This window comes from Macrobrachium rosenbergii, chromosome 5 (assembly GCF_040412425.1).
Source record: "Macrobrachium rosenbergii isolate ZJJX-2024 chromosome 5, ASM4041242v1, whole genome shotgun sequence".
Lineage (NCBI taxonomy): Eukaryota > Metazoa > Arthropoda > Malacostraca > Decapoda > Palaemonidae > Macrobrachium > Macrobrachium rosenbergii.
The window spans coordinates 41,340,490-41,360,489 of record NC_089745.1 but is presented as its reverse complement, the minus strand read 5'-3'; the positions used below and the strand labels follow the sequence as shown (position 1 = coordinate 41,360,489).

At 36.0% G+C, this 20,000-nt stretch overlaps 1 protein-coding gene across 2 annotated transcripts in view; it reads left to right on the top strand.

The window, feature by feature from the left end:
* LOC136838711 (uncharacterized) overlaps positions 1-20,000 on the top strand; it is a 104,092-nt gene that overhangs the window by 59,098 nt on the left and 24,994 nt on the right. For both annotated transcript variants that reach the window (XM_067104131.1, XM_067104130.1), the window contains exon 3: positions 18,086-18,140. In XM_067104131.1, the coding sequence (XP_066960232.1) occupies positions 18,086-18,140 (55 nt within the window). The remainder of the gene's footprint in view (positions 1-18,085; positions 18,141-20,000) is intronic.

Genomic DNA, 20,000 nt, shown 5'->3' with positions numbered 1-20,000 from the left:
CATATGTACATGTGTTAATCTTTAAATATATGTACATATACATAACTGCGTATTTTCTTCGCCATTTTATTATTATTATTATTATTATTATTATTATTATTATTATTATTATTATTATTCAGAAGATAATCCCTGTTCAAATGGAACAAGCCCACTTAGGCCATTGATTTGAAATTCAGGCTTCCAAAGAATATGGTGTTCAACTGAAAGAAATTACAGACGATAATACGAAATGGCATATCAGAATTTAGGACTCAGCTGTTTGCAATTTTTAAACTCATTCAAATGAAACAAGTTGTTGTTTACATAATCTTTAATTCTATGGGAAATTCACCGTCAAACTTCTTAATTCCAGAGGTCTTTTATTCCTCACACCAGTGGACGGTGGAACTGTCTTCCTGAGGATGATGTGCAATTAGAACCTCGAAAGTTCAAGCTGCGGTGGAATGCACTACTACCTAAGATAATTTGCCTTTTACTTATGTATTTCTCGTTTTTCTATATTTCGTATTATCTATTGTAACTTCTTTTAAATGAACGCCATATTCTCTGGAAACTTGAATTTCAAGTCAATGTTCCCTTTGGTGGGCTTGTTCCGTATGAATTGGGTTTATCTTCTGAATAATAATAATAATAATAATAATAATAATAATAATAATAATAATAATAATAATAATTGCCTTCTAATAAACATTTGGCTTAGAAAAGAGTCCCAAGAATGTTCCCTTTGGTGGGCTTGTTCCGTATGAATTGGGTTTATCTTCTGAATAATAATAATAATAATAATAATAATAATAATAATAATAAATAATAATAATAATTGCCTTCTAATAAACATTTGGCTTAGAAAAGAGTCCCAAGAATGTTCCCTTTGGTGGGCTTGTTCCGTATGAATTGGGTTTATCTTCTGAATAATAATAATAATAATAATAATAATAATAATAATAATAATAATAATAATAATAATAATAATAATAATTGCCTTCTAATACACATTTGGCTTAGAAAAGAGTCCCAAGAATGTTCCCTTTGGTGGGCTTGTTCCGTATGAATTGGGTTTATCTTCTGAATTATAATAATAATAATAATAATGATAATAATAATGATAATAATAAAAATAATAATAATTGCCTTCTAATAAACATTTGGCTTGGAAAAAGAGTCCCAAGAATGTTCCCTTTGGTGGGCTTGTTCCGTATGAATTGGGTTTATCTTCTGAATAATAATAATAATAATAATGATAATAATAATAATAATAATAATAATAATAATAATAATAATAATAATTGCCTTCTAATAAACATTTGGCTTAGAAAAGAGTCCCAAGAATGTTCCCTTTGGTGGGCTTGTTCCGTATGAATTGGGTTTATCTTCTGCATAATAATAATAATAATAATAATAATAATAATAATAATAATAATAATAATAATAATAATAATAATAATAATAATAATAATAATAATAATAATAATAATAATAATAATAATTGCCTTCTAATAAACATTTGGCTTAGAAAGAGTCCCAAGAATGTTCCCTTTGGTGGGCTTGTTCCGTATGAATTGGTTTATCTTCTGAATTATAATAATAATAATAATAATAATAATAATAATAATAATAATAATAATAATAATAATAATAAAAATAATAATAATTGCCTTCTAATAAACATTTGGCTTAGAAAAGAGTCCCAAGAATGTTCCCTTTGGTGGGCTTGTTCCGTATGAATTGGGTTTATCTTCTGAATTATAATAATAATAATAATAATAATAATAATAATAATAATAATAATAAAAATAATAATAATTGCCTTCTAATAAACATTTGGCTTAGAAAAGAGTCCCAAGAATGTTCCTTTGGTGGGCTTGTTCCGTATGAGTTTGGTTTATCTTCTGAATTATAATAATAATAATAATAATAATAATAATAATAATAATAATAATAATAATAATTGCCTTCTAATAAACATTTGGCTTAGAAAAGAGTCCCAAGAATGTTCCCTTTGGTGGGCTTGTTCCGTATGAGTTGGGTTTATCTTCTGAATAATAATAATAATAATAATAATAATGATAATAATAAAAATAATAATAATTGCCTTCTAATAAACATTTGGCTTAGAAAAGAGTCCCAAGAATGTTCCCTTTGGTGGGCTTGTTCCGTATGAATTGGGTTTATCTTCTGGATAATAATAATAATAATAATAATAATAATAATAATAATAATAATAATAATAATAATAATAATAATAATAATAATGGAGAAACAAATCACAGGTTGAAAAGGGGAATCGAACGGATTCCCGAAAGCTCTCTGTACAGTTTTATCTTTAAATATATGTACATATACGTAACTGTGGATTTGTTTCTCCATTTCAAGACTCATGCTACTATGAGTATTTTTTAATAATAATAATAATAATAATAATAATAATAATAATAATAATTGCTTTCTAATAAACATTTGGCTTACAAAAGAGTCCCAAGAATGTTGCTTGCTTTTACAGGCGTTTGTAAAAGCCGGTTATTGCTGACTTGAATCATTAGAGAAAAAAAGAAGACTAATGTTTAGCGCTTGTGTTGACTAATGGGGTTTTAACACCTACAGGTGACATCACTCAGTCACTGTCCTGCAGGATTTTCTCGGGACCGTGTTCTCTCTCTCTCTCTCTCTGGAACTGCCGGTTTCTTGTCATATAATCTGATAGCGTTTATTTCTTGCGGAAAAAAAAAGAACATTTAGGGTGATATAGAATACTACCATATGTCACATTGTGTTTAATAAACAGCTTTTATGAAAGCAGACAGAGAGAAAGAGATGGTTGAAGAATACCCTCTCCTACGTGGGAAGTATGATTCCTCGTGTTTCGTCTTTTTTTAAATTTGCTTTTGTTGTTTTCTTTTAACTATAAGACAGATGTCGTGTTTGCACTCGAAAACGTTTAAAAGTTCACGAGCTTTAGCAAATGAATGGGGCGCTTTCGTTTTTATAAATAGCCATCATTTTATTCAATGTTCTTGCGTTCAGCTCGATATTTAGCCTCCGTAGGAGGGTGGTGCCGTCAGTGCACCTCATGCGGTGCACTGTAAGCGTTACTTAAGGTTCTCTGCATCCTCCTTTCGGCCTCTGGCTGCAATCCTTTTCATCTCTTTTACTGTATCACCATTCATTTTCTCTTTAGTCCACCTTACTTTTCCCAACCCTCTCCTGACATCCCGTAGGGGGTTAGTGCCGTCAGTGCACCTCATGCAGTGCGCTGTAGGCATTGCTTAAGGTTCTTTTCAGCGTGCCTTCGGCCCTTAGCTGCAACTCCTTTCATTCATTTTACTGTACTTCCTTTCATTTTCTCTTTCTTCCATCTTACATTCCACCCTCTCCTAACAATTGATTCATAGTGCAACTCCGAGGTTTTCCTCCTTTTACACCTTTCAAACCTTTTACTGTCATTTCCGTTTCAGCTCTGAATGACCTTATAGGTCCCAGTGCTTGGCCTCCGGCCTAAATTTTATATTCAACCCAACTCAGCCTCTCCTGACAATTGTTTCACAGTGCAACTGCTTTGAGGTTTTCCTCCTTTTACATCTTTCAAGCCTTTTCATTGTCAGTTTCCGTTTCAGTGCTGAATAACCTCATTTGTCCCAGCGCTTGGCCTTGGGCCTAAATCCTACATTCTATTCTAATCTAGTTTTATATCTAGTAATTTATCTCGGCTTGTGGAAGAGAAGAAAGAACCTGAATTTATTTTTAGATTTCGAAAATTCACTTTGTTTACTTCCGGAGTTCTTATTTTACGCTCCACTTCCCGCAACATCCAACATCACAACCTCTTGGTTAATGACCAAAAAAAAAAAAGAAGATAGGAAACAAAGAAGAAGAAGAAGAAGAAGAAGAGGCATCCTTTAAGTCCATCCAGAAGGGCCATTAGTACTTGTAAAAACGATCCCGAATTCTAAAAATCATCGTCACCCCAGATGTTTGTGACGACGTCCGGCAGTGTTTGTGTAGTGGTGCCTTTGCATGGTTACGGCCCGTCGAGAACAGCTGCTTGTGCGGCTTGAGACTGACAAAAGTTCTGCGTTGGTCGGATTGAATTTGAATTTGAAATTTGAATATGAAGAGTGGGTAGCAGTTTTTCTGCCCGGTGATTTTGTTGGTGATGATAATGATGTTGCTGCTGTTGGTGAAGATATAATGTGATGTTTGAAGGTAGGAAAAGGGAAGTAGAATGGTGTCCACTTAGTGAAGTCCTTTCTATCCGATTTAAATTTGAAATTGAAAAGTGGGTTGCGATTTTTCTGGTTTAGGATGTTGTTGGTGATGATAATGCTGCTGCAGTTGATAAAGATGGTGTTGTGATGTTTGTAGACTGGAAAAGGGAAGTAGAAGGATCTCCAAATAGTGAAAGCCATACCATCTGATTCACGGTATACTTTAGACTTTGTATGTACACACCCACCTCAGAGCTGGGGAGCAAGGCGAATGGCGCTGATGACATAGCAGGGAAACCTACGCGTCCCCTCAAACCCTCATCCTGACTTAGGGACAGGAAGATAGTGTGGGCCAACGAAAATCTATCGTGGCCCTGAGTGTTTTTTTGAACTTGGGATCAACTCAGTGGGAAGACGCAGGCAATACCACCAAGCCACCATGACTATATGCGCACTATTCTGATACTTAATGTGTTATTTAATGCAAAGAATTTATTTAATTTATATTATCCAGTGATCATTGAACCCATATTAGAAAATTTTGAAAAAATTAACTGAAGGAAATGCAGTCTATTTAAACAGCATTCACTGTAGTAATTAATTGGCTTATATTTATTATTCAATTTATATTATTTTAAGAAGTGAAAGGACAAGCTGTAGCACATTAATAAATTTTTTTTCACTAATAATCTCGTGAGCATTTAGACCAGTGGTTCTTAAACTTTTTTGCCTTGTCCCCCCCTCTGCATTATGTATAGACCCCACGCCCCCGTACCCCTGAAATTTTTGCCAACTATAATCTATAAACAGTATGTTGTCTATTTATATGCTATTATACTTATCATAACAATAAAAACAATTCACAAACAAGATTTGAAATTAAAATCTACTTATACTTTGAATTTTTGGCATGTTTTGAGATAATAAGTAGAAAATATATGGAAGCAGTGATAACGTTTTTGGCAATTTTGTAATTAACATCACAAATTAAAAAAAATAATAGGCACCATATGGCAACTCTGCTTGCGCCCCCCTAGGGGGCACGCCCCCCAGTTTAAGAATCACTGATTTAGACATTATGTACGAAACTCTATGGGACTGACAAACCACGTTTGATATAAATTCTGTCAACTAAATAAAAAAAAACATGTTCAGAAGTCCTTATTATTATTATTATTCTAACTCATTGAAATATATCATGGAATTAAGCTGAAACTAAGGCAGTGAAAATTATTGCCACGTCACCAACATTTTTCCTTAACGTGAAATTAACCAATATCAGATGTTTACTTTTTTTTATTAAGCAGGGGGAGATCATTTTTTGTGTTTTGTAATTAGGATGTTCCATATGCATTCACTTCTTTTAATCAATATTTTTGCATATCTTTGGGATAAATGCATATACAGATTATTCTGAGTCTTCTGTAAAGCAAAAGCCTTTAGGTTCACTTTGCTTCAGATCCATTACAAGATCTTTTTCTGCTCAGAATAGTCATAAGTTCATAAAAATGACTTTGAAGTCGAAAACAAAGAGAACAGGGCCTTCAGAGAACTGCGCAGGCGCTGGGGTAATTAGTCTACAAGAGAATGCACACGTGTTATACTTCCTGTTTTAGCTGACGACAAGATACAAAACCAGTTGTCTAACTGCGCCTTAATTGCTTACAAAGTTTGTTGTCGAAAGCTTCTTCTTGATGACGATGTTTGTTCAGAGTAATTTTGGTGAACAGGGTACGGCATGGGAATAAATCTCATTGGAGAACATAAATACACCCTTGGTTCATAGCCACGTTGGGGGTTAGCACAGCCAGTGCACTTTACGTGGTGCACTGTAGGCATTACTTAAGGTTCTTAGAAGCGTTCCTTCGGCCCCGAGCTCCAACCCCTTTTATTCCTTTTACTTTACCTCCGTTCATATTCTTTTTCCTTCTTCCTTTCCACCATCTTCTAACAATTATTTTATAGTGCAACTGCGAGGTTTTCCTCCTGTTACGCCTTTGAAACCTCTTTTACTCTCAATTTCCCTTTCAGCTGTGGATGACCTCATAGGTCCGAGCGCTTGGCCCTTGGTCTAAATTTTATATTCCAGTTCCATCCTTGGTTCATGCGTGCTGTTATATGCCCGCTCTAAGAATCCCAGAGAAGGATATCTTTGTAGGAGTTAGGAGCATCCTTGGGTGCCAGCAGCATTTGCATGTCGGGATTAAGAAGCTTGAACGAGAATGTCCTGGCAAAATTTCTAGTTGTATGTCCACGCTGAGAATTCTAATTCCTAATTGTAAATTCTAAATCCTAATTGTAGATTCTAAATCCTAATTGTAAACTCTAAGTCCTAATTGTAAATTCTCAATCCCAATTGTAAATTCTAAGTCGTAATTGTAAATTCTCAGTCCTAATTGTAAATTCTAAATCCTAATTGTAAATTCTAAGTCCTAATTGTATTTTGTAAATCCTAATTGTATATTGTAGTCCTGTTGTAAATTCTAAATCCTTGTAGGATTTAGAAGAACTCATAGTTCGATAAACGATGCTCATTTCCTCAAAACATTGTAGAGGGGATTTGATATCGCAATAAATATAAACATCTAAGACCAGGCGGTTGCAAGTTTGGAGGATTCAACTGGCAGCCATCTGTATACGTGTATAAACAGTTATACACATATTCCCACTAAGAATTTGGGTAGTGACAGTTCTCATTCTTCCCTCAAGTCTCCTGAAATTCCCTCTGATATGTATTCTTTTATTGTTTTTTTAAATCTCTGAATAGTCTGATATTTTTTAATATGTCTATACTGTAATGATTTTGAAGTCTCATGGCCATCCCTTTCATACATATACTTTTATTTTTTAAAACGAATCACGTGAACAGTTTCATATATTTGAATTATATACTATCTTGGTTTTACAGTGGTGTATGTGTGTGTTTTCCATACCGATCTCTGAGCAGGCATATAACCTCTTCTATTAATGCAATTATCGTTATCTCTAAATTTGGCTTCTTTAGAATTAAAGTATCCGATTAACTTGCCAAATTGATCTGAACATGCCACTGTGCATGGTAGCTCCTGCGTCAGTGAATCTATCTCCAGTGAAGGAATCAGTCGTGAATGCCCAAATTCATTGCAGTGGACAGCGAAGGCATTGAGACCTCGGATCAGAAGCTGCCAATCAAATTCTAAAGTTGCATGTAACTATAAAATGATCTGTTGGTGTCACTGGAATTTGTAAAAAGATTTCGGAGCTATTTACAAATTTTATTACATTTGTATCTTCGTTTATTATTTATTTACAAATTTATTACATTAATTGTGTGTATTATTGATTAGATTTATCATATATTCATTTATCTTTTGCAGTGCAATATTTTTTCAATATTGTCGAATTGAAGAAGTTTCATTTATCTATTACAGTACATTATTTCTTTCTATATTAGCGAATTTAAGAAGTTTCATATATCTATTACATTAAGATTTTTTAATATTGTCGAATTTAAGAAGTTTACTTTATTTATTACAGTACGTTTTTTTTTACTATATTGTCGAATTTCAGAAGTTTCATTTATCAATTACATTACGGTTTTTTTTTCAATATTGTCGAATTTAAGAACTTTCATTTACCTATTACAGTGCTATTTTTTTCCATTGTTGTCGAATTTAAGAAGTTTTATTTATATCTTACAGTACGATTTTTTTTACAATATTGTCAAACTTAAGAAGTTTCAGTTATCTATTACAGACCAGTTTTTTTCAACATGTCGAATTTAAGAAGTTTTGTTCATCCATTACAGAACGATTTTTTTAATATTGTCTAATTTCAGATGTAAAAAACGATTTTTTGTCAGCATCCTTTGGAAATCGTGGTATAATGAGTTGATAAGTTAGAGCCGAAGAACTGAATTCAGTTCACATCAGTATAATGCGATGGAAGATATCTGTTGGCATTAGGCGTTAGCTTGATTTTTGCATTCACAAATAAAAGTTCATTCAGTCACTCCTTTTGAGTTTTTGAGGACCAAAGAGGCAGAGGATGTTTTTGTTTTACTCGTAGAGGCCTTTGAAAAGCATCATGTGGTTTAGTTAAGGACTTTGAAATGAATATTATGTTGCATTCAGCTTTACTGGTTAATGCACTGCCAAGACGGATGCTAGAACAGAGGAAGTGTTACAAATATATATATATATATATATATATATATATATATATATATATATATATATATATATATATATATATATATAATGTATGTATAATCATGTGAATTACATATGCCCACATACCTTAGTTAAAACGAAAACGGTGATTCAAATCCTGACTAGTTTTGTCTTCATAGCCAAGACTTTCGGACAAATGTCGCAGATAACTGGTCAGGATTCACACCTTTACACCCAGTGTTTCATTTTCCCTGTGGTGGTATGTGTGTATGTGTTGGCTTTAAGGTGCGTCTACCCTGCAGTAAAACATGTCATAAACATGTCGGCAACTTATCGCACACACGTCACAAATAGGTTGAATACAAGTCAATAACAAATCGGTAGTGCTTCATGCGGTTATCCAGCTTTTGCCAAATGTTCGTCGTTCGCTCACATCCGTTGACTTGTTTCCAACTAGACCTTGGTTTCCAACTTGTACTGTATGTTACATGTAGGCGATAAACTGCCGACATGTGTTTGTATGACTTGGACGCTCCCTTAGCCTTACTAAGTAGAACATCATCACTTAAAAGTCAATGATCTTTTCCTCCGGCAAAGGCCCTGTGTCTTATTCTTAATCGATTAAGTGGAGGTCCTCAGAGAGCCACTTCAGAGAACCCCATTCGTGTCATGATCCCGAGCAATTTTAGCGTCTACTTCTGTCCGCGTCATGATGCTATTTTAGGCCAGGCTGGACTAGACGTCCCACCAGTCCGTCAGAGGACATTTCTCTCCTTTACCTTCGGGTTATTTCTTTTGGGCTCTCCTTCATCTTCCTTGTAAGCTCGAGCTAATGAGAGCCATCTCTAGAACCGGGAGGATAAATCACCGGCGACAGAGAACAGCGGTAGTAATGATGATGATAAGGTAATTTCGACCTCCCTCTCATTATTATCCCTTTACTGCATCATTTATCATGGTCGGTTATTCCACAGTTATCGTTGGAACACTGGAGGGCAATTAAGACAGACACAAAGCGTCATTAATCCATATAATGTCAACAAGCAGGATACCATGTAGTCATTAGGTTGTCTTTTAATTAGCCCCGAGTGTTCAGGCTGACGCCGTATTTAGTGTTTTAACCTTGGCCATTCCAGGATTAATAGAGTACTCTAGTAATCCTCGGCCACTCTGCGCACGCGCCCAAGGTCTCTAGAGTGTGTCCTCTGCGGGCCTATGGTAGGCCAATGTTGCTTGCTTGTACCCTTTTGATTACTTTTGGGAAGCGTCATTCTGTTATGCGAATTAGTTGATGACACCAAATCTTTGTCGAAAAATCCCTCACTTCCTTATCGCAAGCACCGGCAAGAACGTTAGGCTGTTGTTTCTACAAGAATGTTAGGCTGGTGTTGCTGCAAGAACCTTAGGCTGTTATTGCACTGACGAGAACGTTAGGCTGTTGTTTCTACAAGAATGTTTGGCTGTTGTTGCTACAAGAACCTGAGGCTGTTACTGCTGTGAGAACATTAGGCTGATGTTGGTACAAGAACTTAGTCATAGTTGCTACAAGAACATTAGGCTGTGATGTTGCTACAAGAACGCTAGGGTGATGTTGATACAAGAACGTTAGGCTCTTGTTTCTACAAAAACATTAAGCTGTAATTGCTACAAGAACGTGAGGCTGTTGTTGCTACAATAAAGTTAGGCTGTTGTTACAAGAACGTGGGGTTTTTGTTAGTACAAGAACGTTAGACTGTTGTTGCTACAAAAACATTAGGCTGGAGTTGTTACAAGAACGCCAGGCTGGTGTTGCTCTAAGAACATTAGGCTGATGTAAAAAGAACGTTAGGCTGGTGTTGCGACAAGAACATTAGGCTGATGTAGACCAGCCACAGGAACGTTAGGGTGATGTTGCTACAAGAAAGTTAGGCTTAGGCTGTTGCTACAAGAACATTAGGCTGATGTTACTACAAGAACGTTAGGCCATTGTCGCTACAAGAACTAATGGCTGTTGTTGCTACAAGAACGATAAGCTGTTGCTGCTTTTGCTAAATGAAGCGGACTCTCTCTCTCTCTCTCTCTCTCTCTCTCTCTCTCTCTCTCTCAAGAGAAAGCCCTAGGTGGAGAGAGAGTATTTGCGCGACTTCGTACGGAGACTCCTGAGACGATTACGTCATCTTTTTAAAAAGTTGCCTCCCGGTCGACCTTCGTCCTGTCACTTCGGCGAAAACAAAAACAATCAATTACATTTTTTCCCCTTGTTGCAGTCTCCTTTTTTCTTCTTTTTTCCTCTTCTTCTGCTTCTTCTTCTTCTTCTTCTTCTTCTTCGTCTTCCATTGGTGGTGTTTATGCATGATGTCACCCCGAAGACTAGGAGTTGTCCATTGTCCTAGATAAGAAAATAATAATAATTCACTCAATTACCTCGGTCCTCGGGACAGAGTTTGGTAAACAGGCGGATCGTGTGACCCTTAGTTATGACGTTTCGACGAGGATGGATGCTTAAGCGACCTTCTCTCGCGCAGAAGAGTGGATCAAGGGGTTACAAATGTTTCGTCATTTGTTTAGGCTTTAATCGATTTGTTCTGCATCGTAGCTGATGATATTTTCGACGCTTGAGAGTATATGTGCTTTAACTTATAGAAAATATGCGTGAGTATTCACAAGATGAATATCTATTATAATGCATCATTTGTCTAGCTTATAGTTTATGATTACGCACTTAGAAAGTAGGTTATTTGCACGAATATGATATGATAATGTCAACATTGTGCGTAGATGTTATTTACAGAGAAATGTTCATTCATTATAATAGACATCTGGTACGAAAATGTAAAAAATAATTTATTTTCGTTTGTGATGTCGTAATTATGTTTATCTTGATTACAGGCCTTGCGTAAAGGTCTTATAATTGCGCATCTTCACGGTGGTTACACTATGCCCTCAAATAAAGGAGAGAGAGAGAGAGAGAGGTAATATCCGTGAACATTGGTGTACCTCGTGACGTATCATATTGTGATGATCATGTTGATCATGAACATACATAAACAAGTAAAGTTAAGCCCTTGTAGGAAAAAATACCTTTATAAATAAGCAAAATAACAGAGTACCCAGAGAGGGCATATTTCCGCCACAGCAAAAAATAAATATATGATTAAATAATTAAATATAGGAAGGTATGCATTATCGTCAAAATCCGTCTATGTTTCCAATTAAATCTTTTTTGTTCTGTAGAATACAGCTTCACAAAATGATGCAAATCTATTAATGTTTATATTAGATCTTGTGCACAGACAGACAGCTAAAACAATATATGTATAATAATAAAATCCTAGTGGATCTTGTTTGTCCTCCCCTGGGTGACAGTAAGGGAGACATGACACAGCCACCCACCCCCTGCAAACCAGGTTGTCCGCCTCGGGTGGGGGAGGGGTAGGTTGGGGAATGAGAGGGTAGGGGAGACATCCACTCTACTCCTGCAAACCTGTTTGTCCGTCCTGGGTTGGGCGGGGTAGGTAGGGGAGTCAGCAGCGCCAGGTTCCAGCACGCGTGGCGCACGCCAACAAGCATGTTTTAAAATATTGATGCATTTATATTAGTCTGCTATTTTCTTTGTGACATACAAGTATTATTAGGATATTAGAATCCACGTTACGTCAGTGTCTCAAATCAACGCATTCTGGACGATAATAGTTTGTGTGAACGCCCACTTATTCGAAATTAACTAACCATAATGATAATCTATCTAGTACTAATACTACTACTACTATTGTTATTATTTTTTATTATTATTGTTGTTGTTGGGTGAAGAAAATCCTAGTTGTATGAATTTATACAGAGAAGATACACACATACTGTACATACAATTGTTGATTTTCTTCACCCATTCTAAGATCACGAGAGAGGGATGATAATTGTTATTATTATTGATGTTGTCGTTTTAACACTCTTAATAATACAGAAAATGATAGATGACGCGCGTTCTGCAAAGAGATAAAATGATGAAATAATTTTGACTCGCGCGAACGCAGATTACAGTGAAGTAAAAACGAAGACAGCGCACTCAGTTTAATTTCTCGCAAAGCAGGTTCTGCACAATCGCCCGTGACAGCGGAACAATTACCGAATTTGCAGCAATTCAAGTGTGATTTCTCTGCAAGGAGTCCACTCTCCGTAGGGAGAAAGTGCCGTCAGTGCACCTCGTGTGGTGTACGGTAGGCATTACTTGATGTTCTATGCAGCGTCCTTTCAGCACCTAGCTGCAACCCCTTTCATTTATTCCTTTTGCTGTACCTCTGTTCATAACCTCTTTCTTCCATCTGACTTTCCACCCTCTCTAACAATTGTTTCACAGTGCAGCTACGAGGTTTTCCTCCTGTTAAACCTTTCCAACCTTCTTTCTGCAAATTTCCCTTTCAGCGCTGAATGACCTCATAGGTCCCAGCGCTTGGCCTCTGGCCTAAATTCTATATTTTTTTTTATTTTATTCCTCCATAAGAGTTTATCTGAGGCAGTTGTAAAAGTTCTACATTCCTCGTTTTTTCATGGGACAGAATAAAGCCAGACTCCTTGTCGGAAGAATCGCAGGCTGTCGTTAAGATTATTACTATTATTATTATTATTAGTAATATTATTATTATTATTATTATTATTATTATTATTATTATTATTATTATTATTATTATTATTATTATTATTATTATTATTATTCGCAAGAAGAGCCTTATTCGTATGGAGCACGCCCACCAAAGGGGCCATTGACTTGAAATTCAAGCTTCCAAAGAATACGGTGTTTAATAGAAATAAGTAACAGAAGGTAATGGGAAATACAGAGAGGAGAGATCACATATTAAAAAAGAAAGAATAAATTAACAAATAAATAAGTACAAAAAAACGTAAGTAAATTATTAAAATACAAGAATTGTAATAGGGCAGTAGTGCATTGCATCTTCGGTTGAACTTCGGAACTTTCAATTGCATGACATCATCAGGGAGGCTGTTCCACAGTCCAACGGTTTGAGGAATGAATGAAGGAAGGGATAGAATAAAGCCAGGCTCTCAGCCTAAACAGTCTCGGGCTGTCGTTAAGAATTCGGGTATCAGGGAAGGTTGAAGGCATATACTACAGTTCTTCATTGGAGGGGTGGCTAGAGCTCTCGGCTAGCACGTTGTTGGCCCAGCGTTCGAGTCTCCGGCTGGACAATGAAGAATTAGAGGAATTTATTTCTGGTGATAGAAATTCATTTCTCGTCATAATGTGGTTCGGATTCCACAAGAAGCTGTAGATCCCGTTGCTAGGTAACCAATTGGTTTTTAGCCACGTAAAATAAGTCTAATCCTTCGGGCCAGCCCTAGGAGAGCTGTTAATCAGCACAGTGGTCTGGTTAAACTAAGATATACTTAACTTGAAGGCATATACTGTAATGTCAGTCATTCAATTCCTTTTATACCGAGTTGAAAGAGAGGGAAGGCTCTTATTCGCTGGAAGAATAAGATTTAAGGAAAGTGAAATAACAAAGATGGAAGATTGGGACTGACCCTTCTATCTTTTTATAATGGGTTCATTGTCTTAGGTTATTTTGCGTCAAGATCTCAGAAAAATAACCGAGAATTGTTCATTCAAAATAACCGAGAATTGTTAATTTTTTTCGTTTACAAGGACTTTGCCTCAAACAGATTTGAGTTCTGAAGGTGGTTGATGTGCTTCCAGTCATAATTTCATTGATGGTTTCTGGTTACAATAGAGAAATATCTGGTGAATGAATTCTCCCAGTTGGTTTGATAATTACAAAGTAGAGAACCTTATGCTTTATAAATTGTATAGTGGTGCACATTTTCACTTCAGCTCTCTCTCTCTCTCTCTCTCTCTCTCTCTCTCTCTCTCTCTCTCTCTCTCTCTCTCTCTCTCTCTCAGCTAAGACCCACGACAGCCGACTAACAATAAAACCTACGGAACTATATACATAACGCGTTTTCGGGCACAAACTGAGGCAGGGAAAAGTCGGGAATGGACAAAATGAAAGGAATAAAAAGCAAGACAGGAATAAAAAGCAAGAGACACAAGGCGATGCAGCTGGGGCTGCATCGTATTTTTTTGCAAGGCCAACTGTAGGCATTATCCCTTCCCCACCACACCCTTCGTTGGCAGAGAGAGAAAAACATAATTAGTTCTTGCTCAGCTTGGAGTATTGTAGCTGACGACACGTTTTGTTTCTGTTACCAACTGGAGGGCAGTGTCAGTTGCAAATTACTTTCTGATGTGACAGTTTTATTAGATCGCGACTCCCCAAAAATATCGCTAATCCCTTAATGACGAAAATATGCTCACTACAATGTTTTTTTTAGAACCAGAAGCCTATAAATCCGAGATCTCTTACGCAGCATTTTGTGTCAAACTGGTATCGTATAATTTCACCCACTTCATTGCCACCCAAATGCTATTCTCCTGACATTTAAATACATTTTTATCTTTATTAATTTATATAATTTATTTTTCTTTTAATAAGTGGGATCTCTTCTTTCTGTATTTCCCTTCTGCTACTTCCTAACCAGCACCATATTCTTTGGAAGCTTGAATATAAAGTCAATGGCCCCTGTGGGCTTGTTCCATATGAATAGGGTTCATCTTCGTAATAATAATAATGATAATTAGAATAGATACTATAGATATTATAGTTTGTTGTGTAAATGACCTCACGACAGTTTTTTGATGAAGGAGATGTGCAAACAAAGGTTAAGTCCCCCTTTGTAATATTCGTGAATTTAGATCAACTTCGTTTATGAATTGTAACATACAAATATGCAGTGGTCTGCATGCACCAAATAAAGATGTCCAGAGTTTTAGAAATGAATTTCCTTACCATATTGGCTAATTATTATTATTATTATTATTATTATTATTATTATTATTATTATTATTATTATTATTATTATTATTATTATTATTATTCAGGAGACAAACGCCCATTCATATGGAACAAGGAGTTCATTTGGAAGAAGTTACAGAAGGTAATAGGAAATGCAGAATGAAAAGATCAGTTTTTAGAAAAGAAAAAAGAGAAAAATTAATAAATTGTTAAACAGATAGATAAAAATATAAATGATATAATATAAGAACAAACGAAGGCGAAAACTTGCTGGAGAGTTCCTGTGCTTTTGTCGTACAAAAAGAAGTTGATGCAATTTCGCTGAATCGGTTTTGGTATATGTCGACATTATTCCCGACGTAACCAGTAGCAAGACGAAGTAAATAAGCTGATAAGAGGAAACACGAGGTACAAACAGACACAGCAAGTGAAACAACATACGAAATTAAAGGGGCGGGGGAGAGAGAGAGAGAATAAATAAGCTGATAAGAGGAAACACGAGGGACAAAACAGACACAGCAGGCGAAGGAATCGAGATGACAACATGCTAAATTAAACGACCGAGAGAGAGAGAACAAAACGTCCGCATTGCGTGTTGCTTTCCAATCCAAAGCGCATAAAACAAATACCATAATTCCTCGCGAGTAATTACGGAGATCAGGTTAGCGACCGGGCACACGATCATACCCTCGGACTTGAACGAAACAAAACGACTTCTTGTAAATGTCGCGCCGGGTATCAGTTAACGCTTATGAGCGTCGTTCCTTCTTCCCCCCCCACCCCTAACATTCACCCATTGGATTTGCATATGTTCAAGATAAGAGATAAGTCTCACACGTTTTTTGGTCGTGGAGAACACGCCCACGACATCAAGTCCCCACCCAGCCGTCCCGAAACTTCGAGAGGAGGCGTCCGAAACTGACAGCTTTGGTTGTAAAACAGTTGTTATAGCTCTTTAGTTTTGTACAGTTTTTTTTAACAGTTCAAGATCGATTACATCACCAGTCTAGTCAACAAACAGTAAATAATGCTTATTTATCAGAAAAGTGGGAAGGTCAAATTTGGCCAAATTAGTTATTAGGCAATTGTCAATACAAATTATAAATTTGAAAGAAATACCAGAAATATGTAGCGGCCATGAAGCAATTAAAATGATGAAAATTGATGACCTCGTCAGTAACCTACAAAGGTCAAGCTTAACCTCTGACCTCGACTTCTGACCTTTGACCGGTATTCCCCTAAAGTTTATCTCGCGAGAAAATCGCTAATGAATCGCTAGGTGTCATCAAATTCAGTGAACAGGTAAAGGGTCACCAGCTTTTTCCATTAGAGTGTTAAGTTAATGCATAGCGTTGGTACGTGAAAGTTGGAAGTATGAGAGTGAATATCCAAGTTGGGAGGTAGTGCCGTCACTGCATCTCACGTGGTGCACTGTGGGCATTATAAAAGGGTGTTTGCAGAGTCCTTTCGACTCAGCTGCGCTCACTTCTTAACCATTTACCTTGCCTCCATTCTCGCTTTCTTTCTTCAGTCTGCTCTCCAGCACCTCTGACTGTCACTTCTTAGTGAAACTGTTTCCAGCTTAAATTTCCTTTACTTTGTGGATCTTTTTATCTTGCTGTCCAGCCACTCCAACTCCTGTTCCTTGTCCTAAGCGCTGAATGGCCGAAAATGCCCCCGTGCTTGGCTTGACAACCTCAATTTCATGATTGAAACAAAGTGAAGGCTAAAACAGAAATTGAACTTTGAAGTTTCACAGTCGTCGATACAACAACGCAGTCTGGAATAGACTATGGCAAACTTTAGTAACTAAAGTATGCCATAGTCTAAGGATAAACTAAAGTTTAGTTTATCCTTAGGGGACCTACAGTGCCATCAGTTCCATAAACAGTTTACTCTCCAGCTCGTATTGTCTCATCACGTTTCTGCTACTCAAGGATGAGCAGCTGAAACCCTTTTCAGTACACATACTATGAATGAAACTCGTCCGAGCTCTTAATACTGTAGTACTAAGTCAGACTTCGCTTGTGTAGATGCGCTTAGTTCACTCTGAGCCACAGTTTACGAACTTCCTGCTATCAAACTCATCTAACGGCGTTTATATTGCTGGTTTTATTGGAAGGGGCTGGCAGTAAAAGAGAAAAGGAAGTGTTTGCAGTTCCTTTTGTTTACGTGTCAGACAATGTGATGTTGCTCATAAACGCTGATAGCATTAGTGGAGTGGCATGTTGTGATTCTGTTTGAGAGCTGGTGTGGAAGAAAATTAGTGTGTAGTTTAGCTGTATTTTTTTTTTTTTTTTTTACAGCGAGAATCACAAGAACTTGTAAATTTCTGCACAGTAAGCAGGGAAAATTTGATATATAAACTTTCAACTATACAAAACACGTCAGCATTTTCCGATGACGGTTTTAAACAAAGAAATGCAAAATGAAGACTCCAAAACTGAGCAGATAATAATGCTAGCCAGAGATTAAACATGGCGTGAACGAATCACTTTCATTCGTCTTCCCAAACACTTAATCTCAATTTGAGAAGAGACAAAAACGAGAGAGGAAGAAAAAGAAAAAGCTGAGATCTTATCGTCACACACACACACACACACACACACACACACACACACACACACACACACACACACACACTATGGATCACAGACGCTTTCCAGATGGCTTCTCTAAAGTAACCGGAGAATGTCTTTCAGCAATGTCTTGAATGGGTCGACTAACGATATCTGTCTTTATTGTATTTTGTCACTTTTACTCGTGAATAAACGTTTAATCTCCTACTGTATTCAGTCCTAAAATGTATTGCTAGACATTACTGTGCTTTATAAAACCAAAATGAAGAATGAAAACGCTTTCTAATAACAATTTCATTTTTTTGTAGGTGCTGCCATCTAGTGACTGTCTGGAGGATATTTCCGGAGATTACACCGGGTATGGTTAGTTTCATATCCTCTTCTTTATACACCCTAGACTTAAAGTTATGAAATTTGAATTGTAGTTTTCAGATGTGGTAGGATGAAATGGGGTAATGATTGTTGTTGTGTTTTTCTGAAGTTGATCCCCATATATATATATATATATATATATATATATATATATATATATATATATATATATATATATATATATATATATATATATACCGTACATAGTCAGATAAAGAACTCTCCCAAGTACTATTCTCCCAGTGGTTGTGCGACGGACATGTCCAAGACATCTCCATTCCCTTTTCATCATCATCTCATCCACATCTGGAACCTCCGTAATTTTCCTTATGGTATCATTTCTCACTCTGTCCAGCCATCTGAATCTTGTTCTTTTCCAGGTTTTATTCTCAAAACAACTAAATCTTTTAGGTACAGTTTCATTTTTACACCAAGATTCTTGTCTGTATAACAGTATAGATGGCACTAGAATTATGCTTTATCGTACATACTTATGCAGTTTCAAACTAATTGATTTACCCTTTTTAGTCGTTCACTGAATTCCAAATTAAGAGACCCTCTACTGTATATCATTGTTCTAAAGTACCTGGAAGACTTATTTTATCATTAATTCTTTCACCATGTAATATTATACCATCCCTTTGTGCATGCTCGGATCTCATGACTTCTGTTTTTCTTAGATATATTCAAGTTGAGAAAAGTCGTGTGTGGATCAGAAATTGATTATGAAACAGTTATGTTAGAAGTATGAGAGTAAAGAGGAAAAAATTGCATGAGTATACATGTGTTCTAGACAAAGCAGAACTGCGGAAAGCAATTCTACTTCAAAGACTTTGTTGTGCGTAATCAAAATTTTTTTCAGATGAATGTGTCTTAGCTAGTGGTTGAGTGACAGGTTTGGGGTAAAAGTGAGTCTTGTGTTATATATCCATGGCTGTTTGATATCTTTATGGACGAAGTGATGCGACAAGTCGGAGAAAAGGCAGTAGATGTAGGTGTAGAGTTGTGTCAGAAAATGGCCATGAATACAGTGTGAATGACTGGTGTTGGCAGGTGATCTAGCATTGATTAGGGGTAAGTAAAGAAATAGTGACTGAGTTTGAAAGGATTTGCAAAAATAAAGTTATAAGGCTAAGCAGAAAATAAGTAAAGAAATAGTGACTGAGTTTGAAAGGATTTGCAAGAATAAAGTTTTAAGGCTAAGCAGAAAATAAGTAAAGAAATAGTGACTGAGTTTGAAAGGATTTGCAAGAATAAAGTTATAAGGCTAAGCAGAAAATAAGTAAAGAAATAGTGACAGTTTGAAAGGATTTGGAAGAATAAAGTTTTAAGGCTAAGCAGAAAATAAGTAAAGAAATAGTGACTGAGTCTGAAAGGATTTGCAAAAATAAAGTTTTAAGGCTAAGCAGAAAATAAGTAAAGAAATAGTGACTGAGTTTGAAAGGATTTGCAAAATAAAGTTATAAGGCTAAGCAGAAAATAAGTAAAGAAATAGTGACTGAGTTTGAAAAGGAAAGAATAAAGTTATAAGGCTAAGCAGAAAATAAGTAAAGAAATAGTGACTGAGTTTGAAAGGACTTGCAAGAATAAAGTTATAAGGCTAAGCAGAAAGTAAGTAAAGAAATAGTGACTGAGTTTGAAAGGATTTGCAAGAATAAAGTTACAAGGCTAAGCAGAAAATAATTAAAGAAATAGTAACTGAGTTTGCAAGGATTTGCAAGAATAAAGTTATAACGCTAAGCAGAAAATAAGTAAAGAAATAGTGACTGAGTTTGAAAGGATTTGCAAGAATAAAGTCATAAGGCTAAGCAGAAAATAAGTAAAGAAATAGTGACTGAGTTTGAAAGGATT